Raw genomic sequence first — 24,190 nt, 5'->3', positions numbered from 1 at the left:
AGAAATACATGCTTCTATTTCCTGCCTGCAGTTTCCTCCATGCAGTGACCTAACTGCTCATACCTGAACTAAAAGGGAAATCTCAACGTATGGTTGTAAAATTCGGCTAAAAGTCATTTGGAAGGACTGCTAAGGTGTGATCTTAGGGAATGAAAAAAGTTTTGCGGAGAGCCTAGTTAAACAAAATGTAGTGACGGACCGAAACAAACATTGGCCTTATTAATAAATAAAACAGGGTTTCAGAAGCATTGATTTATCATACATTATTAATAAACTCAGTACAAATAATTCTCCTCTGATCAAGGACTCTTTAAGGACATGACTTACCTTGTCTGCATTAGCTTCATGTTTCCACGTGGGCCCGCTCCATTCTGGAAGCCTTGCTGGACTACGCTTATTAGAGGCCCCATGTATAGGGGTATGGAGCAAGACACAATACTTCTAAATTGTCACATGTTTGTCCTCATTAGGACTGAAGATCTACCCCACGACGTCGACCAACTTCTGTGGGGATTGGCTCAAAGCTCTCTTCTTTCTTCTTTCTGGTTGCTCATGTGAGCTACTCATTTTTAGACTTAATGGCAGTTCCTGATGCATCTGTCTTTCTGTTCACCTCCCTCAGGGCCTCCAGACGTGGACCAGCCCTGTGAGCCAAGCTTGCAGGCCTGGAGTCCCGAGCTCCACCTGTACCATATGAACATGACGGTCCCCTGCCCTTCGGAAGGCTGTAGCCTGGAGCTGCTCTTCCAGCACCCGGTCCAAGCTGACACCCTTACCCTATGGGTCACCTACCTCTCCATGGACTCCTCCCAGGCACTCTTTGACACGGAGATCTTGCTGGAACACCAGGAGTCTGTGCACCTGGGCCCCTTAGACACTTTCTGTGACACCCCACTCACTATCAAACTGCATGTGGACGGGAAGGTCTCTGGGGTGAAGGTCTACACCTTTGATGAGCGGATGGAGATTGACGCAGCTCTGCTAACTTCCCAGCCCCATAGTCCCCTGTGCTCTGGCTGCAGGCCTGTGAGGTACCAGGTTCTTCGTGAGCCCCCATTTGCCAATGGCTTGCCCATGGTGGTGACAAATCCTCACAGGAAGTTCACGGACGTGTGAGTTGGGCAGTAGGGCTTTCTAAACCATGGGGCTTCCTGGGGCTTTGGGAGTGGGTCTTGCTTCCCCTTTCCCACTTTTTTCCATTCCAACATGCCATTAGCTGGAGAAATGTTCAGAATCCCAGAGGGGATTTTATTCTAAAGTGGCGTATCTGAGATGAAGAAAAATATTTCCCAGGAAGGGGCGAGCAAGTATTCTGAGTAATGTTGCCATCATTAGGATCATGGAAAAAAAAAGAGGTTCTTCTCTGAGGTGCTTCTGCTGGACTGAAAGTATTTGCCACAAATAAGTTGATCAGAGTCGACTGCTGTCTAGTGACACAATTTAATTTCTGATCCTTGCTGTAACTTTTGGATAATCTGCCACAGCTCCTCTACCATTTGAAGACGGTAGTTAACTCTTCATAGCTGAGCGAGGAAGCCAAGTGTCCTGCAGGCACACCTTCATTTCAAGACTCATTCCTGATGTGTGTTTCACGCTTCCCTCTTTTGCTCCTCCCTCTTTCCCTCTCTCTCTTTCCCTTCCAGCTCCCTTTTCTCTTTCTTCTGTTCCTTCTACGCTTAGTGAGTTGTGCTGTGTTCCTGGCACTGTGTGCTCAGTGCTGGTAACACAGACTAAGTAAGGTAAGATCATTGGCGCCAAAGAGTTCAAGGTCTAAAGGAGAAGGTTTGTATCCCCAAAGGCACATTACCCCCGCCTTATAACTTTCCTCAGAGACTGCCCAGAACTTGGGGTAAAACAAAAATGGTATCAGAGGTGCTAGATTAGTGTTTGTTGCGTTGAAAATAATCACAAAATGAAGTAGGCTAAACCAACAAACACAATTTTTCTTTTTTTTTTAAGTTTTATTTATTTATTTTGAGAGACAGAGAGAGAGAGAGAGAGAGTGCACACGAGTGGGGGAGGGGGAGAAAGTGAGAGTGAGAGAGAGAGAGAGAGAGGGAGAGGGAATCCCCAGCAGGGTCCACACTGTTAGTGCAGAGCCTGATGCGGGGCTGGATCCAATGAACCACGAGATTATGACCTGAGCTGAAATCAGGAGTCGGATACTTAACCAACTAAGCCACCCAGGTGCCCCACCAACACTATTTTTCATGATCCTTCGGGTCGGCTGGGTGCTGTCACCTGGACTGGCGTGGTCAGCGGAGATGGTCCCGGTCAAGCTCCTGTACCTGTTGGCTGAGCTGAAACAGCCGGCAGGGCTGCGAAGACGACCATGACCTCTCATTCCCTGGTAGGCTTCACATGGGCTTGTCCTCACGGTGGATGGGAGGGCACCAGCAGCAGGGGGGGCAAGCCCCCACCTGCTTGTACGTTACTTGTGCTGACGTCCCGCTAGCCACAGCAAGTCACACGGCCAATGCCAGACGCAAGGGGCGGCAAAATGGACTCTGTCTCTTGATGGGAGGAATAGCGACGTCACATTGCGGAGGGGCGTGAACGTGGGACGGAAGGAACCGAGGCCAATTTGCAGTCTACCATAGCTGCTCGAAAGTAGAAGATGACGTTCACCTTGAGCTTTACTCCAGTTTTCTTGTCATACCTGCTCTCTGAATTACACCTGGGGGACAATGAAATGGGCACAAAGCTCATGAAAATGAGAGGGGAGCTCATGGGACAGATTTAAAAAGAAAAATCAGTTTTCAAGCTTCTCTAATAAGGCAGTTAAAATGACCTTTGGCATCTAACATGGTATCCACACATGCATTCACACACACACACACACACACACACACACACACACACACAAACACACACAACCTTTAAAGTCAGTCGTACCCCATTTTGTGGATGCGAAAACTAAGACTTCACTTCAATTTGGTTGAACAGCTACCTGTGGCAGACTCAGGATTAAAATCCAGTTTTATGACCGAGTCTTGTTTTGGTTCCCTTTCCTTTGTGACACGGTGCCATTTATAAACTCAGGTCATTGAAGGTTCGGGCAACCTGCTGCTGAGTTTCTCCACAAGAAGCGTAAACACATTTTGACGCTCCCGGCCAATCTTTTCCCAGCTGCAGGGCAGTGTGAGACTTTTATGCGTGGCTGGATGAGAAGTCTGACAGAAACCACTCTGAAAAGGGAGCCATCAGAATTGATTAGAATAAAAAATTGCTTTTGCTTTTGAAATATCTGGCACTCTCGTGAGAAGATTGTTTCCCTAAAAAAAGCCGATGTGGAGCTTGAAAAGTCTTTAATATTTAGATGTCTTTCCTATTAAAATAATCAAAAGCCACTAGGGAGGTTTTTAAAGATGTTTCTGAGACCCCACAGTATTTCCCGTTGGCTGGCTGCGGCATTAAGGAAGAGAGTGGCTGAGTTGAAGAATCTGTTAAGGAGGAGAGGCTGTTGGCAGGAGATTTGTGGCGGCCATTCATGGCAGTCCCCTTAACCCTCTGGGATCCTGTCCTCCTAAGTAACTCCCATTCGAGCTTGACTTTGGTGGGAGTTTTCCAATCGGGCAGGCACTGAGCAAAATTAAGAGAAGGGCAGAGTTTATTTTTGGAAACAGCAGCCCTCTCTTGAGTCCCTTACCCCCACTTAAATGTTCTGTTTTTCATGCCTCTACCTGATCAGTGCGCTCAGGTTCTAGAGAGAGTCTGATAAATCCCTTCCATCTCTGGAGTCAACCAATAAAACCCAATTCCTGGTGTATATAAATTTGGGCAGGGCTACAGGTGGGGAGTCATTTAACATATTCCTAGTTGTGGGATTTTTGGCATCCCAAGAATGATGGCAGAAGCTGTTGTCCCCTCCTTCTAGGAAAGAGTTTGTCCTTCCCCCTGAGGACTCAGACTCTTTAAGACAAGAATTCTCTCGAAACCCAAGAAAACTGTGACCCGAAGACCCAGGAAGGACCCTGCTGAGTCCAAACACTAACGCTTTCCTCGTCGGTGTCTTTGATTACTTCGAGAATGCAGATGGCTGGTTTTCCAATAGTTGGCTTGTGGTTGTTTTTTTTAACACGATAAAGGTATACTTGAAATGCCATCCTCCTAGATTGTATAGGACTGTTGGTTAATTCGGTGGTTCTCTCTAGCAACCATTTACTGCATGTATACTATGTGGGACATACTGGGAATACAGAAACCAATATGTCTGCAAACCTCCTGCTGCTGTGTAAGGCTGTGTGCCCGAACTTGGATTTACATAACGTAGCATATGTTTAACATTTATGTTCCCCATAATATTTCTTTTAAACCCCTGCAAGCCATCTGCAAAGGACCCAGGGCAGCGTCTCACTTTCTGGATGTAATGGTCACGGCTCATTGGTTTCCACAGGGAGGTCACACCTGGGCAGCTGTATCGGTACCAAGTTCAAGCTGGAGCTGGAACAGAACTAGGAGAAGCCTCGCCTCCGCTGAGCCACATCCATGGAGCTCCTTACTGTGGAGACGGGAAGGTGGCAGGGTGAGTAGCGGGTACATGGGAATGTGTGAGCAAGGATGCCCTGCCGTACCCTGAACAGGAGGGTTAATCTTGAGTTTCAGTTTGACTTGTCTTGGAAATTGGAGGCACTATGTGATTCTAGCATCTAACAAAATCTAGGACCTGGTAGTGATCTTGAGAGATCACTCACATCTTAGTTGAGGAGAAGCTCACTTTTATTTAGAGCTCACTGCAGGGTACTGAGATACTGGGGCTGATTCAGGGGGTGGCAGGCAGCTCTTAAGGTTTCAAAGGACAAGTGCTGACAGTGACTGAGGGAAGGAATTTATAAGGGAGAAGGTTATATGTCAGATGATGCTAAAAGACCAGGTGAGGGTATGTTTTGAATCCGTGTCCTGTCCCATACCCCTGACTAGCTGTGTGACCTGGGGAAAGTCCCTATAGTGTTCTCAGCTTCACTGGCTCACTTGACCCCTAGGAGACCTGACTGTGGTGTATTTACAGCCATTCTGTAAAACTACCAAGGTAAGGATGAAATCACTACTTTGCCTTCTTAACACACCGTGTTCCTTTTTCTGTTTCCCTTTTGTGGTATCAGCCTAGGGGACTAATTCATGCCGGTTTGTCCGGGACTTTTCCAAATCTAGCACTGAAAACGCCCCCATGTCCCACCAGTCGCCCTGTATTAACCTGTCCTGAATGCTCGTCTGACCTGATATGTTCGTTGTATAGAACTGTGGCAGTAGGAGACCGGATGGCCAGGCGCTGTGATGTGTCTTAGATTCTGCATGCTAATAAGATGGCCTCTTTTTAATTTCCCAGACTGGGTGAAAACACATAGTATCCTGACGCCCTAGTAGAAAGCAGTTCTGTAGCCTTTCTTGGGAGCCCATCGCATTGCTTAGCTGTCACTGAACACTGCCTGTTTCTTTGCCTGTTCAAAGATTTTAACCTTTGGTGTAAGGCAAACCTCGCCGATACCCCGACCTTGCTAGTTGGCTGCTACCTCTGCCTACCGCGGTCTCAGCTTTGCACCCAGCTTCCTCCGTCTCTGCTGGGCTCCTCCCCGGGGCTCTGTGCACAGAGTAAGGTTGGCTGCTGTTGATGCTCTCCCTGCTCTGGCCACCTCTTTTGAAGTCTGCCGCCCACCAGTTAAGGTGTTTGGGAGGCTTGGTTACCAGGACTACCCAGGCAGAAGCCTCCTTGAGAAAAACACTCTGCCCTAGGTATCTCCCACCGCACTTCTCTGATGGTGGCTGCCTGGAGGCCCCAGGATGCCACCTCTGCCTGGGGGTCTGGGGACAGGAAGGGCTGAAGAGCCCTTCCCAACTTGCTCTTGCACCTTCTCTCCTGTGCCTTGAAACAGCTTTACCTGAAGCAGCATCTGCTTGGCTGCTGGGCCAAGTTTCCTCGTCCTCACAAGTTTCCTCGTCCAAACATTCCTGTTTCCTGCCTGTATTCCCTCCCTATAAAGAGTCATAAATGGTTCACCACCCAGTGGGAAGAAACCTGTGAATTACAGCTTTGTCTCAGCCAGAGGCAGGGCCTCCACTCCACACACAGCAAGAAGGAGCCATGCAAATTGTTTAACCCACTGTTTGAAGCTTGACAAATGTATAGATTCAATCTAAGGGGATCACAGATGCCCCAGAAGTCATCCTGAGACTAGTTATAATATATTTTTGTCACACTGGATAACACCACAGTAAGACCATCAGAGCAAACACTGTGGAGGCCCTGGACTTGTGAGCCACATTTATTTGGAAGCGATCATCTCAGTCTGCCCATGTGGGACATCCGAGCCACATGTGGAAGTGTGGCAAGCGCAGCCAAGAAACGGAATTTTATTTAATTTTAAGTAGTTTAAATTTAATTTAAAAACTTAACTTGATTCAGTTATCAGAAAACCTTTAAATATATTTGGAACAACTTGGGTAGATGAATCTACTTTTCCAACAATAGAGTTTATGAAATCTAAATACAGATCAAGTGTTTGGACCCAGATGTATTGTAAGTGAAAAATACCCATCAGATTTCAAAGATGTGGGATGTGTAAAAGAATGTAATGTGCTTTATTAATCATTTTCATACCGATTACATTACTAAAATGACACTATTTTGGATGTCTCGAGTTTGATGAAATGTATCATTAAAACTAATTCCGCCTATTTCTTTTAACGTGACTACTAGAAAATGAAAGATGATGTGTGTGACGCTCATCTTTCTGTTGGGTAGCAGTGCCTCAGCTGGCTTATCTTCCAAGAAAGAGGAAATTTGAAGTTTCCTTGATTTCTTCAATCATGTTGTTTTTCATATCTGTTATCCTTTCTCCGTTGGCATCGTACCATTTAACACATTATTATATAATTACGTTCATAACATGCTTTTAATTCATATGAAAGCATTCTCATATCCAATAACTTAATCTTTACTCCATCCCTGTGGGGAGGCACGCTTTAGACAATGGTTAGAGCTATTAGTTATGTCCTCATCTGAAAGCACGTTAGCATGCCCAAACGCTTTGTCTACTGGAGTTAAAATATGTGTCCGTTTTGGTGCAAAGTCAAGAAGAAAAAAACGGTAACCCTCCATCCATTTTACAATGGCCACATCTGTGTTACCTGTTTTGTTCCCATAACATGCTTCCTGTAGCCCTCAGTCTAAACTAACTCTCCCACCCCAATCCAAATTAGTCACCAGCTGCGTCCAGCTTTTCAGGTTCAAAACAAAACGATGACATTTTTCTTCTCCCAGTATTTATTTCTCCCCTGCAATATATGATAGCTGCCACCAGGTGGTAGTAGGGAGTCAGGACCTGACGGGGCCTTAGCTTTGCCCTGGACGGAGACCAGGCAGCAATCAGGCTGCTGAGTCTCTTGGTATATAAAACAGAAGATTTCAAGCTTACAAAACCCTAACTTTAATAGCAACTGTGTCTAGATAGAATAAAACAATGAAAACACAAAGAAATATCAGATAAAAGAGAATAGAAAACAGAACAACATATAGACAGGCAGGTTTCCTCCTCACCAAACCAGCTGTTTTTAAGATTTCACTCATCATAGGGCTGGCAGGCCTTTTCTAGCTTAATGCCATCTACTGGAAACCCTGGAAGGACCCCCGTGGATCTCCTAGATGTTTCTGAGATGTGAGCTACTCTTTATGTAAGAGCATTCTCTTAGCGCCTGCTTTTCTCCAGCTTGCACTTTTTAATGTATAATGAGGGATTTTAATAATTTAAAAGAAAACTATTTTATGCCTGTGTGTATATAAGAATGTATGTTCTGACCTTCCAGGAGCCTGGGAGAAGAATGTGATGATGGGGACCTTCTGAGCGGAGATGGCTGCTCAAGGGCATGCCAGCTGGAGGAAGGCTTCCACTGCGCAGGTGCGTGGAGGACCACCACCTAGGCTTATGTCCTGTTTCTGCAGGTGTCTCCGTGTCTTATTTCCTTGAGCTTTTGATATCCTATAACATATAGCTGAATGATAACAACAATGACATTTGATGTGTCTGTGGTGTGCCAGGCGGGCACTAACTTTCATCTATAGTATCGCATTAAAAAATTTTTTTTAATGTTTATTTTTGAGAGGAGAGAGAGAGAGAGAGAGGGCATGAAAAAGGGAGGGGCAGAGAGAGGGGGAGATGCAGAATCCAGAGCAGGCTCTAGGCGCCGAGCTGTCAGCACAGAGCCCCCCGCGGGGCTTGCACCCATGAACCGTGAGATCATGACCTGAGCTGAAGTCAGACACTTAACTGACTGAGCCACCCAGTCACCCCACCTGTAGTATCTCATTTAATCCCTACATGAACTATGAGGAGATCAATCTGAGGTGCAGAGAGCTTAAATAATATGGGATTTGAACCAAGGAAGTGAGGTTCTAGAATCTAAATATAAACCACTGGGGTACACTGCCTCCTTGATTAATGTTACCAAGGATTGCCCTTGGGTCCTCATGTCTACCACCAAAACACCAGCCAAGCAGCACAATCAGAGGTTTTATATAAAAATCAGTGCGGGAAACATTCTAAGCCAAAGAGACTGCAAGATACCTCTTGGCGGCTGTGTTTTATAGGTAAGATAATGACTGATGACGGGGAGTCCTAACACTGCTTAATCCCGGCAAATCACTAGCAATAAGTTATCACTAGGTGGCTTTGACTCTAGGTTCTTGCCATGCAGGAAGACCATCTAGGAAACTTCTCCCAATTCTGGTTAAAGACATCATCAATGGGCTCCTTACATGTAGATTATTATTATTTTTTTACTCCCATCTGTATACGTTGCAGTGTTTCTGTGGAACGTAACCATTCGCCAAAATTTTGTAAAGAGTGATGCTTTGAAAAATATCTTAATGCCTCTAAATCACAAGGTAAAGTAGGATATGATTGTAATGTATAATTAAGGTGTAAAATACTGTACAGGACGCACAAATTCTCCTGCTACCTAGAGTAGATTCACAAAATTATAGAATCTTAGGAGTCTTTCATCCGTCCATCTAACAAAACATAGGCAGTGCCCGCCAGGTACCATGAGTCTGATAGAGGCCCTGCTCCCTTCATGTGTGCAGTCTAACTGGGATTTGGAGTCTGGCCTCCTTCCTGTGTAGAAATCTCTTCTGCCAGTTCTTGAGAGAGAGGCCTCTAGCTTCTGCTTACATACTTCTAGCAGTGAAGGACACATCTTGAAATGCACCACTCTACTTAAGAATGGCTTTATCTGTTGCAATACGATCCTTCTCCTCTTCTCCGGTTTGGAAACTGAGGCTCAGAGCATTGTAGTGACTAATCCACAGGCATATAAGGAGGCTCTGAAGGGCCAGCACTGGAGCCCAGCTTTCCTCATGCTTAATCAAGTGCTTTTGCCCTGCTATGAAACTACAGAGGATAATTTTTTCCCTGTTTTATTTGACTACCATTCAGATATTTGAAATGCCTCCCCATTATTCTCCTTTCCAATCCAAACATCCCCTCATGTGATTAGGTTTCCAGACCCTTTCCTATTTACCCTAACCTGGCATGTTTCATGTGGTCAATGCCCAGAAAGGAATTCAATACTCCAGATGTGGTCTGGCTGTACAGAATACACCGAACCGATTACCTCCCCTTTTCTGTACACAAGTATTTGTTAATGCCACCTCTGTTTGCAGTGCGTGTGTGTGTGTGGTAACATAATGGGCTCATTGAATACACACATACACGCACACATGTATTCTCTTAATGCTGTGGCTCCTCCAGTACAGCTCAAGCCTCCTTTAACTTAACAGTACACCTTGTTTTGTTTCTAACACATTCGATCCCATTAAACTTGGCTCCTGTTTCCTTAGCCTCCAAATCCAGTAAGACTGCATCTAAGTTATTTTAACTTTACAGGGTAAGGCTAAGATGATCCATTCCACAGTTAGACTTGTTTCATTGTATAATATGCTCATAGCATGGCGCAGCATATAGTTATATTCCATTATTTCTCAAAAATTAGGATTGAAGGGACCATGGTGAAATATATATATATTTTTAAATGGCCTGTTGTTTTTAGATGGACTTGAAAAAACAGGCAAAAATTTTAAGTCCATGGTGAAAAAAATAGAAGCAAGAAGAAATATTCAGTGTTATAAATAGAGAAACAAGACATATATATATATGTACATTATAAAATATAATATAAAATACATTTATATATACATAAATGCAAACATATATATTAAATACACATATTTATGTACATGAATACATGCACATGTGTAAATACATATATACGCATATATATGAGAGAGAGAGAGAAATCATCATGGGAAAGTCATTCCAAATGTACATATATTGGCTTTGGGTTTGGGGGAGTGATTTGGGAAGGCCATGGGTTGGATGGAATGCAGGAGTTTAAAACCCCAAATAAGCTTAGAACCCCGTCCTGGGAACATTGGCTTATTCCTGGCAAGTAGAGACAGATTTACAGCAGAAGGGCCTTAGACTGGAAGAAATTGTGAAGGAAAATAATTAGTAGCTACATGTTGATGAGCCACTGAAAAAATTACTTCAGCATCCCTGTGGTATTGCTGTGAAGAATTAAAAATAACAAGAATGGTATAGTAACAGTGAATTTTAGTAATGATGTTACTGAATGTATACCTATACGTTGCTATGTTTCCAAATCTTGGTCCTGTCATCTTGTCCTATTACTTAAAGTAGAAATAGGACATTAGAATCGTGCCACTAATGTTAATTGTCCTACGTTTTGGTAGAAAACGGACCAGAACTCAGTAAGTGGCTTTCTAACTGTACCTCAGCTTTCCACACTTGAAGAAAGCTAGTTTACATGTCTGTAGTTGGTACTATTCACTTAGGAGGAGTTTTCTGGTGAGCAAGTGTGGAACTTGTCCAGGGAATACAAGCTCGCTTGCTAACACTCCAGCAGGTTTTCTTACAGATTCGCTCCTCACTTGTTTGCTCTTGAAGGCAGTGCCTCGGCCTCAGCTTGATAGAGACCCCACTGCGCCCACCTTCTGTGAGCCTGGCTCCAATCCAAGCTCTATTACTTACGTATCAAGGGACCTGTGGCAAAATGTTCCTTATTTATGACACAAACAAAAAATGCACACCCCGCATGGTTGTTGTAAGACGAAAGGAAAGAAGAGGCATGTAAGCCTTGAAAACCCAGTGCCCGTATTGTCTCTTTCAGAGCAGTGACGCAGTTAGTTGAGGAAACACGATTCAGCCACAAAGAGTAATGGAAAACAAATCCCTCAAATACTTTACTACTTCAAGAACCATGAAGGGGATCCACGTACATAGCCCATCATACCATTTCTTTAACTTCTCTTTCTTCTTTTACCTTCTACTCTTATATCCCCTCCTTCCCTCAGGATCTTGCTTAATGATGCCTTCAAATTTCTTTCTACCTCCGGCCTACGGTTACTTTTCTCTCGCTATTCTTTATTCACAAATCCCACTGCTTTCTATACCTTCTATTATAGAGATGGATTCTACTCCTCTCCCCATGAAGAATCCTTCTTCTTTAGGAAGGTGTGTGTGTGTGTGTGTGTGTGTGTGTGTGTGTGTGCACGCACATCGTTTTGTCTGTATGTTTGGGGTGGGTATTAAGCTAGCTGGCAGTAACAGCATTTTCTTTTGTGGACTTGAGAAAAAATGCAATGAGTTTTCCATGACATCTATGAACACTTTTTGAAATGTTATACAATATTTCTTGCCAGGGGAGCCAAGCCTATGTTACATATATGAGGGAGATGGGATATGTGAACCTTTTGAGAAGGAAACCAGCATCATAGACTGTGGCCTCTATACTCCCAAAGGATATGTGGATCAGTGGGCCGCCCAAGCTTATTCCTCTCATGAAGACAAGAAGTGTCCTGCTTCCTTGGTAACTGGAGAACCTCATTCCATGGTAAATCAAGCCGGAAGAATGGAGTGAAGGCTGAGCAGAATTGTAAAGGGGCTCTCTCTCTCATGTGCTTTATGGGGGGGCTTACATTTCTTTCCTGTCTTTGACATCAAATTTAGTCCCTACTGAACTCGGAATAAGGTACCATTAAATGAAAAATTTCTGGACTAGCAATTAAATCTCATCTCCCCCACCCCACCCCCACACCTCCCTTACCCCACTTACCCTTACTAGTTTTCATCTAGGAACATTTGGCTGTACAATCGCTGATTCCAAGGTACAGAGAAGCATCGCAAAATTAACTTTAGATGTACAAATATCAGAAATTACACTTGGGCTTTCTATACGGGAGAATTTATTTTACAAGAAGAAAAAGAAGTAGCAAAGAGTCAGAATGCCTGGATTACAATATTGAATTCACTGGTATTACTACTGTTATCACTAAACGAGGTTTGACAGGTCACTTAACCTCTCTGGGCCCCAATTTTCTCATATGTAAAATGGGGATAATAATAACTTTTGCATTTAACTCAATGGTTTATCACAAGGATCAAATGAAATTTAAAGTATATTAAAGATCAAAGTATAACTTGATTTAAAGGACTGTTATTATTGAAGAAATTCTAGAGCTAGTACTAAAAACAAATCCTCTGGTATACAATTTTCCATGAATATCCACCTAAATAAATAGGAGATCCTCCAAGGACTTTAAGGACTGACATCTATGAATTAAAGTTGAATACTGAAAAGAAGATTAAGGGCTTTGGCTTTTGGGTACTATTCCAGATGCAACCATTGCCAACTAAACTCTTCCATTCATCATAACAATAAGCAATACCATCATTTCAATGGAAGTGTGATTTAGCTCTGTTGGTATTTTAGGCCAGGATGAAATCATTGCATTGTATACTTCAGGAGACCCCCAGGAGATTGAGAAACTAGCCAGGAGTTGGTGCTCTAGTTCAAGAGACTCCTCAAGGACCTTGGAATCTTCTAGATTCTAGCTCTTTCCATCCTTGGCTTGCAGCTTTCTTCCTCCTATTCATAAGATGATTCCACCAGGCATGAAGTCAGCATTTCAGGCAGGAAGATGGGGGAAGTTCACAGGAAGTACGTATATGCTAACTGAGTCTTTCCCTTTTTGTTGGGAAACAATCATGGCAGCTTTTCTGGACGTTTAACACTATAGACTTCCACCAACATCTCATCGGTCACATCCAGGTCACGTCATCACGCTTTGTTGTAAAGGTCTCTGAGGAGATGAGCATTTATAACTGGATTTACTGCCACCTTGAACAAAATCAGAGTTTCCTAATAAGAAAGTAAGGGGAAATGGATATGGGGAGGCGGCTAGCAATGTTCACTACACTTTTTCAGTGAAATCTGGCATCTTTCTCAAGAGTTCTTGGTGCCCAGTGACAGGAAGCCAGGAAAGTCGGGAGATTCTGAGTTAGTAACAGCTCTCTGAAGTGGCTTTTAGTCTAGCTTGTCTATCTTCCTTAAGTATTAAGTGGAGAAATTTTCTGGTGTTTCTGTTCCCTGACTCCTTTACCCAGCTGAATCTTAATGGTTTCTGACTCAGTAGCCTCACTCCTCGGACTGGTGGATCCTGCCCAGTAAGGATATAACCATCATCCTGGACAGACTTCTATGGCTAATTCTAGGAGCAGTTGCCTAAAATGTTCCAGGACTGTTCTTTGGGCAAGATATCTGGGTTGATGGTAGGCTGAGAGTTATCATGTGTGTTTTTCTACCCAGGTAAATTATATCTTGAGGTTAACAGAGAGCATTGAGACATTCTTCTGCTTAGAGAAAAGTTTTCTGCCAATAGTGTGATCATTAGGCACTCAGAAAGAGAGGAAAACTTTGGTTTTGAGCTACAGAGTCATTGTATTTACTTCTCTCTCACCTTATACATTTAATTTTTGATTGAAATTACATTTCAGATTTGCACGTCATACCATCCAGATTTACCAGAGCACCGTCCTCTCACTGGCTGGTTTCCCTGTGTCACCAATGGAAACAGACCTCAGAATAAAAGGAGTGAGCAGACAGAAGGTAGCCTGGAGAGGGAGGAGGAGGTTTGGCTCAAAGTAAGTGAACCAAATGGTTGTTTGTGAAGGCTGTGGGTAGATTGTGTGTGTGTGTGTGTGTGTGTGTGTGTGTGTGCGCGCGTGTGTGTAAAGTGATATGTTGGATTGGCTTCTCGGGAAATTTCCTCTTGTTTTTCTCTGAGGTTTTATATTTTGGGTTTATTTTTCACCTCTTTTTGAATTTTGGGCTTCTTTCTTTGTAAGTCAACCCATTTACAAAGTGTAACATACACACAGAAAGGTGCAAAAAATCAAAAATGCACAGATCAATACATTTTTACAGAGTGAACATCCTCTCTAACCACCACACAGATCAAGAAACAGAGTATGACATCACCCCATAAATCACTCTTATTCCCCTTCTCAGTGATTTTACCACAGAGGTATCTACTCTTTTTAGTTCCATCGCCATAGATTATTGTGCCTGTTTTTTAACTTTATGTGAAGAACTTTACAGTACGTACTTCTTGTGTCTCATTCGTTCTTACTCAACATTTCATTTGCTAGAGTGCTGCTTCATTTAGCAGTAGGGTTCATTTTCATTGCCATGTAGCATTCCAGTGTATGAGTACACCAAACTTGTGTGTCCATATTGATGAATGTTTGGCTTATTTCCAGTTTTTCTCTATGGTGTTACACATAGTTCTGCTATAAACATTTCTGTATTTCTTTTGGTGAACATATATAAACAGGTGGGTATATTTGGAACTGCTAGGCCGTTGGTAGGCAGATGAGAAGCTTTAGTAGATAATTCCAAGTAGTCTTCCATAGTGGTTGTACTAATTCATACTCCCACCAGAGGCTTATGAGTATTCCAGATGCTTCACATTTTCATCAGTACTTGATATTTCAAGCCTTAATTTTAGCCATTCTGTTTGGCATAGAAAGGTAGTAGCCCCTCCATCATGTCAGTTGGATTTATATGTTGCCTAATGAGTTTGGTCTTTTAAATATATATTGGCCATTTCTGTATACTTTTCTTTTTTTTTTTTCTCTTGGTGGTCGTATTCAAATCTTTTGCTCAGTTTTGTAGGGTTGTCTGTCATTGTCTTCGTAACTTATGTGATTTCTTTACAATTTTCTGCTATGAATTAGAGCTCTCATAATTTCATAAGCAGTGAGCCCCTGAGAATACTCTACCTCCATTTACTGCTTCCTGGCTTTTTAAAGTTAATATGATTTAAAAATAGCTAAATATTTACTCTGCCCAATGCTCTTCAGGCCTTTCCATATTTCTATGCTTTCCTCATTTTTATTTAGCGTGAAAAAGAAATTCCATCGTTTCTTTTTATGTGAGTGTGCTGGCAATGTATTCTTTCAGTTTTTGTGCGGCTGAAAGTATCTTTATTTGACATTCATTTTCCAAGGGTATCTTTGCTTGGTATATAGAATTCTAAGTGGCCAGTTGTTTTTGTTCATCACCTAAAGATGTTATCCCAGTGTCTTTTCACTTTCGTACTTTCTTTGGAGAGTTAGCTATCAATCTGCTATGTACAACTTTGAAGGCAATGTCTTTTACTCTGTGATGCTTTTAGTATATTCTCTTTGTGTTTTGTCTTCGGCACTTTTACTATGATGTTCCAAGGCCTGTTTCTCCTTTGTATATATCTGGCTAACGGTTTGTCAACCTAATCCTAATAAAAGTTTGGATTAGGTTATGAAATAACCTGGTTATTTCATACTGGTATACCTTCTGTTTTACTAATCACAACTTTTATTCCATATAATTGGCTGTTAAACTGTTTATTACATTATTAATTTCAGTTATTGTATTTTTAATTCTAGAATTATTATTTAACTTTTTGTATAGATTATCATTTTGTTTGAAATTCTTTATCCTATAGTTTATTTTAAAAATATATTAATCCCTATAATTGTAAAGTCTGTGCCTGATAATACGAATAGCATGGTGACCTGAGGTCTGTTTATGTTGACTGTTTCTTCTCTTTATTTTCATTCATTTAGCCTCATTTACTTTCATATTGAATAAAGTTTTAACTAAATATTATTGTAGAGATTGTGGCTAATGATATCTTCCTTTCAAGACCATTTACTTTTTTTTTTTTTTAGCATGTAGAAAGATTTGGGAAAGAACATCTTAATCCAATCAGTAATGAAGATGGCTCAAATTTCTGGGGTGCCTGAGTGACTCAGTCAGCTATGTGTCTGACTTTGGCTCAGGTCATGATCTCGCAGTCCGTGAGTTCGAGCCCCGCGTCGGGCTCTGTGCTGACGGCTCAGAGCCTGGAGCCTGCTTTGGATTCTGTGTCTCCCTCTCTCTCTGCCCTTCTTCTGCTTGCACTTTGTCTCTGTCTCAAAAATAAATAAACATTAAACAAATTAAAAAGAAAAGATGCTTCAGATTTCTGTATTAGTGAGCTGATATGTTTTTCCCCTTTTCCTCTTTTCCCCTTTTTAGGGGTCTCATATAAAAGCTTGGATTAGGCCCTCCACCTTGATAGTCTCTGAAGTACAATTTCTGTCTCCTCAGCAGTATGTGTCTGGTAAAAACTGTTTGGCTTTTTGGCCTCTCACCCACCAATTCCCGCTTAGTTTCTTATGCTCTTATTCTGCAGAGCTTAGAGTTTGAAAAATACCTCAATGGCAAAAGTGGCACAGAATGTGAGGTTCCTTTCAATGTGGTTTCTTGCTTTTCAAGTCTCTTCAGTCCTGATTGCTGTGGTTGCTCTCACATGTTTTCAAACTTTTTTCTTTTTTGGGGCATCTGGATGGCTCAGTCAGTTGGGTGTCTGACTTCAGCTCAGGTCGTGATCACATGGCTTGTGGGCTTGAGCCCCGCATCAGGCTGTGTGCTGACAGCTCAGAGCCTGGAGCCTGCTTCAGATTCTGTGTCTCCCTCTCTCTCTGTCTCTCCCCTGCTTGTTTTCTCTCTCTCTTTCAAAATTAAATACACATTAAAAAAATAAAAAATTTTTCTTTTTACTTTATTCATATTTTATAATTATTCTTGACAGAAGTGTTTGTTCTATTATAAGCTATTTCCTCATAGCTAGAAGCAGAAGTCTCCAACTGGAATTCTTTTAATGTATGTCAGTTAACTACCATGTATATTTTATATTTTCGGTGTGCACCCTGTTTTTACTACAAATGGTGTAGGGATCACAAATATATTTGGGAGTTAATATAGCAAACCTATTAATAAAATTTAGTTTTTACAAATCCACTTAATACCAAATAAATTAGGAAGTGATTTCTAAAAATAAGCTCATTGGGGATTTTTTCCACAAGTTTTCTGAGGGCTATAGGACTTCTGACTCTTTATTTATTTATTTTTTTAGTTTACTTTAATCTTGATTTGACACACACATATGATTTGCATGTAGTGGATCAGAGACAAATTTATTGTACAAGTTAGCCTTGAAAATATCTTTCCAAAATCCTTCATTTACTAAAATGCTACTCTCCCAACAAATTTCTCAATTTAGTCCTCATTTACTGAGAACTTGTCTCTCTTAGTTTTCTTTGGTTTCATCTAATCTCAAACCAATACACCAAAATGTTAGGAATTTCTTTTATAAGGCATAGCATGTAAATTTTTATTATTTACAGTAATAAGCACATTTTAAAAGCCACTATAGTTTACAAAGTGCATTCTCATGTGCTTTTTAATTTGATCCCTGCAGTAGCTCTGAGTTTGGCAAAGTAGTTGTTTTCCTATTTTATAGATTAGAAAAATAAGAATTCGTCTCAAAGTGCTTTTTTTACATTACTCAAGAATCAAATGGTAAAACTGAAGATCAGACTCATGCCTCTTGACTATGATCGCATGTTTATTCCTCTATATCATGTTGCCGTATTCAGTCAGCACGCGTTACGCACCTGTTATATGCCAGACCCAGAATCGAACACCGGGGATAAACATGAGAACATGACACGAGCAAGAAAACAAATTAAAACATGTGGAATTGGAAGGAAAGCCCTCTTGTCTTCTTTTGTTGAATTTCTTCTAAATTCTTCAAAGACCATGTATCCATGGACCTAATTCATAGGATTTATTAAGTGCATATTATAACTCGAGGTGCCATTGGGGGATAGAGAAAGAAACAGAGGGAATGATTCCTTCCAGAAAGTACTTTGAATCTCAGCAATACAGACAACAAATGAAGCAATCTGAGAAGGAGGTGCTGTTTGGTTACACAGAGAGCCCATCAACATATGCAAAATCATATGTTCATATTTATTTTCATAGCTGTTCTAAAATGTTCCCAATTTGGAATGGTCTCACTCAGGCTGGACTGGTTAGCAATCCTAACAGAAAGTAGTTAGGTATTTTAAATATAGTATGCTTATAGTATTTTGAATATAATATTTAAAACATCAATTATAAATTATAGACCACTGCTGGAAACATGTGCTATGTGAAGCCTTTGCTGTGTAAAACCTAAAGCCTATAAACCATTATTTCCTTCTTTTCTTTGTTTGGGTTCAACTAGCCCAACACTGAGTATGAATCTTCAACAGAAAATGTATTACATATTTAATTGATTGGATTTCAAAGAGTCTGTGATACCACACAGTGGTGTGGGGACGGTGGTGGTTGAGAAACACATTTATTGATATTTTTTTCCGTTCCAGGTATCTTATTATTAATTTTCATATAAGCTCTCTATCAGAGATGTGATTTTACTCATTCTAAAAATGATTACCTGAAAACTCAGAGTTGCTAAACCTTTGGGATAACATAGTTAATAGAGATACAGATAAGATTCAGATTCAAATCCAGTTTATCCCAAAATGCCACGGTCCTTCCTCTCTACCAGGAGCTGGTATAAAGAGCAAAATAATAAATATTCTAGGGTTCATGGGCCATACAGTCTCTGTTACAACTACTTACAACTCTGTTAACACTGCTGTTATAGAATGAAAGCAGCCACAGGCAGTATGTAAATGAACAAGCATAGCTGTGTTCTAATAAAATTATATGTATGAACACTGAAATTTCATTTCATATAATTTTCACCTTATTCACATTGGTTTTCTTTGATTTTTTTTTCAACCATTGGAAAATGCAAAAGACATTCTTAGCTCACAGACCATACAAAACCAGGCAGTGGGTCAGATTTGGCCCATGGGTTATAGCGTGCCCACCTTCACTCTGGATCACGTGTCCAGTTCATACGAAAGATGTTGATAGACACTTGCCTTATTTCCACCTCATAACAGGGCCAATTTTAATTCTACTCCATAAACATTGGCGAAAATGAATAGAATACTATACTATAGAGAAGTTCAAAGCTGAATGAGTCACCATCTTCATCCTTGAGGTACATACACTGCATGGCCATGTTGCACAAATACTCCAGAAGACAAAATGTCATTAAGTCATATGGTACAGATACAGTAACTACAAACTCAGAAGGACCTGGTGACTGGACATAGAGAGATAGAGATAAACCTTGTCTCATTGAATTCCCCCATTTATCCCATCTTCCACACTCCTCTACACACACACACACATACACACACACACATTCTAGGCCTTAATCATTTTAGTCATAACAGATTGCTTTCAGTACTGGAATACTCTAAGGTTTTCACATCTCCATAACCTTTCAGGTAGGGAGCTCGTGTTTTTCTTTCTCTGTAAGTGCTTTCTCTGTTTTGTGTCTCTAAGAAGCACATATTCATCTTCTAAGATTTAACTCATGGATTATATCTTTTATAGTCTGACCTTTCCCGAACCTCTTGCCCAAGCCCCTCTTAGTGTAATTGGTAACTTCTTCCTATGCACCTCCTCAGCAGACTCTTCCGTCACAGCATTTGTATACTTTGCTGTTCTCCTTTCTCCATCTTCATCTGATGAACTCGAGGAACTTGTGGGCAGTGACCATGTATAGTCATGGTTTTATGTCAGGCATTGAGCACAGAGCTTCCCTGTTGTAATCTTCAGAATGTTTGGTGATTGCTTGAATGAACGATGCCATGTTAGCTTTCGGCCTTGGCAATTGGGAGCGTAATAGTAACATAGTGGCACCCCCTCATCCGTGTTTTCACTCTTGCAGTTTCCGTGACTGCGGTCAACTGCGGTTGAAAAGCAGATGACCCTCCTCTGACACATCATCACAAAGTCAATAGTAGCCTCACGCTATGTCACAATGCCTGGGTCATTCACCTCACATGTCATCACGTAGACATTTTATTATCTCACACCATCACAAGAAGTACAATGATATTTTGAGAGAGAGTTATTCATATAATTTTTATTATAGTACATTGTTACAATTGTCCTATTTTATTATTAGTTATTGTTAATCCCTTACTGTGCCTAATCTATAAATTAAATGTCATCATTGGTATGATGTATAGGAAAAGACATAGTATAAATATAGGGTTTGGTACTATCTGCAGTTTCAGGCATCCCCTAGGGGTCCACAGGAATGTATCCGGTGACTGGGGGGAGGCTACTTATGACACAACATGGAGGTGGGTAAGTGGGACTGTGGGCTATGCTAGATTGAAAGGGGAGGAGACAGAGGCTAGAAACAGAGGCAGACTACCTCTTCCTCCAAAATTTTATAAAAGATGGGCTATAGTTTGAGTGAAAACCACATCAAAAGAAATTTTTCGAAGATGGGGGGAAGTTTGATCATCTTCTTTGGTTTTGGCAGGTTGGATGCTGTAGGAGTAGATTCTGAGATGGAATTTAGGTGCTTGCTTCATCAGCACGTATACCAAAGTTGAGATGGAACTTAGTGTGCCAGGTGTTTGTTAAGGAGCGGCCTGGGTACCAACATCTGTGGAAAAGAAGGGAAGGAAGCGTGAGTGTGTGAAAAGGGAAGTCGAGCAACCTTAGTGACAGCTTGACCGTCCTCTCCTGCAAAGAAATAATATGTATTATTGCAAGGGACAAGTGGTAAGTGGAGTAATATGGCTGTAAGGTCCTTACATTATGGATAGTAATATTATTTGAATGTAGATTGTAGTAAGTTAGATATACATATTATAATCTCCAGAACAATAATTAAAAATACACATATACATGAAGATTAATACAATGATAAAATAACTTGATTCACTCAAAAGAAAGCAGGAAAAGAGGAACGAAGAAACAGCTAATAAAAAACAAATACCCTCTGGCAGACTTAAAACTAAGGATGTTATTAATTACATTAAATTCAAATTGCCTAATAATGCCATGTAAAAGGTAGAGATTGTCAGTCTACACAACATGGAAAGAATTACATACCGTTTATGAAAACACACTTTATTATTTTTATTTAAAAAATTTTTAATGTTCTTTTGTTTTTGAGAGAGAGAGAGAGAGGCCATGTGAACAGGGGTAGGGGAGGGGCGAGAGAGACGGAGACACAGAACTGGAAGCGGGCTCCAGGCTCCGCGCTGTGAGCACAGATCCCGACACGGGGCTCGAACTCACGAACTGTGAGATCATGACCTGAGCCAAAGTCCGACGTTTGACTGAGCCACCCAGGCACCCCGAAAACACACTTTAAATACAAAGACATGCAGAATGAAAGTAAAAGTGAAAAATTGTATATCATGTGAACTCTAACTGTAAGAAAATTTCTGTGCTATGTTAATATCTGACAAAATAGAGTGTTACCGGAGGAAAATAGGGATATTTCATAATGATAAGTGGGTCAATTTATCAAAAATGCTGAACAATCTTGTTATAAAATTGAATCACCTAAGAACAGAGCCTCAAAAGAAATGAATTAAAAGTTGACAGAACTAATAGACAAATAGCCAACTTCATAATAATAATTGGAGATTTTTATCATATCTGTCTGTAAGTCATTGATATAACAAACAGACAAAAAAATCAGGACAAGTGTGTAAGATTTGAAGATCATTATCAGGTATCTTGATCTACTTGACATTGGTAGAAACACTACACTCAGCAACTGCAGAATGCACGTGGTACATTCACCAAAATAGGCTATATACTAGACCATAAAATAAGTCTTAGCGAATCTGTAATGATGGTAGTCATACAGAGTACATCCTCTGACCTTTACAGGACTAGATTTGAAATGAATAACAATATGTCTAGGGGATGTGCAATTTTTTGGTAGTCAAGCAGTATATTTCTAAATAATCCATAGGTCAAAGAAGGTTTTCTGGGGAAAATTAGAAAATATTTTGAGCTGAATGATAATGAAGCAACATTTCAAAATGTATGAGATATGATTAAAATAGTACTTCCAGGGGCGCCTGGGTGGCGCAGTCGGTTAAGCGTCCAACTTCAGCCAGGTCACGATCTCGCGGTCCGGGAGTTCGAGCCCCGCGTCAGGCTCTGGGCTGATGGCTCGGAGCCTGGAGCCTGTTTCCGATTCTGTGTCTCCCTCTCTCTCTGCCCCTCCCCCGTTCATGCTCTGTCTCTCTCTGTCCCAAAAATAAATAAACGTTGAAAAAAAAAATAGTACTTCCAGGGAGATTTATAGCTTTATATGTCTCTGTTTGAAAAATAAGCAGTATAAAATTAATAATCAAAGTTTCCACCTAAATTAGGAAAACATCAAATTAAAGTCAAAGTAAAAATGTAAAGGAACTAACAGAGAAAGAGGCGCAAAGTAGCAAAAACTCCTGTATCACCATTGTTATTTTACTTTCTCTGGAAATAGCAGCCAATGCTAGACTTTGAATTTTATACTTTCTGAGCTATAAAAGAAATGAAACGATAAAATGTGGAAGGGGGAAATAAAATTCAAATTATTTCCCCAGAAATTAAGTTGATACCTGAAAAGAGGAAACAACCCCCAAATTATTTATTTAGTATCATAGTTTAATACAAAATTAAGATGAAAGCAAATATGCTAATTTTTAAATAGCAGTCAAAGAGAAAACACGATTAAAGAAAATAGTTCCCTTACAATAGCAGTGAAGGTAGTAAAATATCTAGGAGTAAATGTAAAAAAAAAAAAAAAAAGAGGAAATGGAAAGATCTGTATGAAGAAGACACATGAAAGCTTGAATAAATGAAGAGTCACAAACTGGTCTTGTACAGAAAGACTCAATATCCTATGAAGGTCGACTCTCCCTAAACCCCAGACTTTGCAGAATCCCAATAAAAATTCTCATGAAGTACTTTTAAGGAATGACAAAGTTGATATTAATGTGTTTATGGAAATTTTACAGAAGTTTAACGGGGAAGGAGGCCTGACTCTGTCAAACATCAAAATATACCATGAAGTTATAATGGTTAAAATATCAACAAATAGACAAATCAGTGGAACCATATGGCTCAGAAATACACTGAAAGAGAGAGACATCTATGTCAGCATGTGGACTTGAAATTAAAGTTGATACTTCCAAGACAAATGAAAATAGTGCATTCATTTCCACATATCCTTGCATAAACATAATATTATGTAATTACCTAAAATGGGTAAATCTGATGTGAACAAGTGATATCGTGATATTGGGCATTATTAGTGAGGTGGAGCATCCCTTTACAAAAATAACTGTCAGCCATTTCATGTTCCTCTTCTATTAATTGTCATGTAGATAAATCTATTAGTTTTTTCCTAAGATTGCAAAAATATTTTTTACTTTCTTACAGTTTTGCCTTTTGAAGCTTAGCGTTTAACCTATTGAAATTTGTTTTTGTATTTAGAATAAGTAGGGCTCTCCTTTTTTCCTCCTATATATGAGAAGCCAATTTATAATCGCAACCATTAAAACATTCCATCCTTGCCCTGATGATCTCAAGTGCCACGTTAATTATATACTAGTTTCTGGAATAGACTTTGCTACATAAGCATAACTCGTAGGGCATGTCCCCACCTTCTTCTGCTTTTGCACATTTAAAAAAATTGAGTTAGCTATTCATTATTCATGAGCACTTATTTTCTATATAAATTTTAGAATAAGCCTTAGATTCTTTCTTCTGCCTCTTGAAAAACATACTGGTATATGTGAGCCGACCTTAATCAAACACTTGATACATGTCAATTGATAGGATCATATGAGTTTTCTTGTTTGATCTATCATTATGTTGAATCATATCGATAAGTTTTTTTTTTTTTAGATATCAAGTTATCTTTGCCTTTGTGGAGTGAACCTGCTTGATTATTACATATTATATTTTAAATATGCTCTTGGATTTTATTGGTTAATCTTTTGCTTTGGATTTTTGCACTTGTATTTATATAAGGAATTAGTTTGTTCCTCTTTTGAATATTCACATTACACAAGCCTCATAAAATTGATTGAGA

The 24,190-nt window shown here is 40.5% G+C and overlaps 1 protein-coding gene across 1 annotated transcript in view; it reads left to right on the top strand.

The window, feature by feature from the left end:
* PAPPA2 (pappalysin 2) overlaps window positions 1-24,190 on the top strand; it is a 275,450-nt gene that overhangs the window by 133,489 nt on the left and 117,771 nt on the right. The window contains exons 8-12 of the mRNA XM_025921163.2: window positions 623-1,112; window positions 4,397-4,525; window positions 7,801-7,892; window positions 11,714-11,904; window positions 13,848-13,994. Of these exons, the coding sequence (XP_025776948.1) occupies window positions 623-1,112; window positions 4,397-4,525; window positions 7,801-7,892; window positions 11,714-11,904; window positions 13,848-13,994 (1,049 nt within the window). The remainder of the gene's footprint in view (window positions 1-622; window positions 1,113-4,396; window positions 4,526-7,800; window positions 7,893-11,713; window positions 11,905-13,847; window positions 13,995-24,190) is intronic.

Source organism: Puma concolor, chromosome E4 (genome assembly GCF_028749965.1).
Source record: "Puma concolor isolate L17-30 chromosome E4, mPumCon1.1.hap2, whole genome shotgun sequence".
NCBI lineage: Eukaryota > Metazoa > Chordata > Mammalia > Carnivora > Felidae > Puma > Puma concolor.
This window is presented reverse-complemented; position numbering and strand designations above follow the sequence as displayed.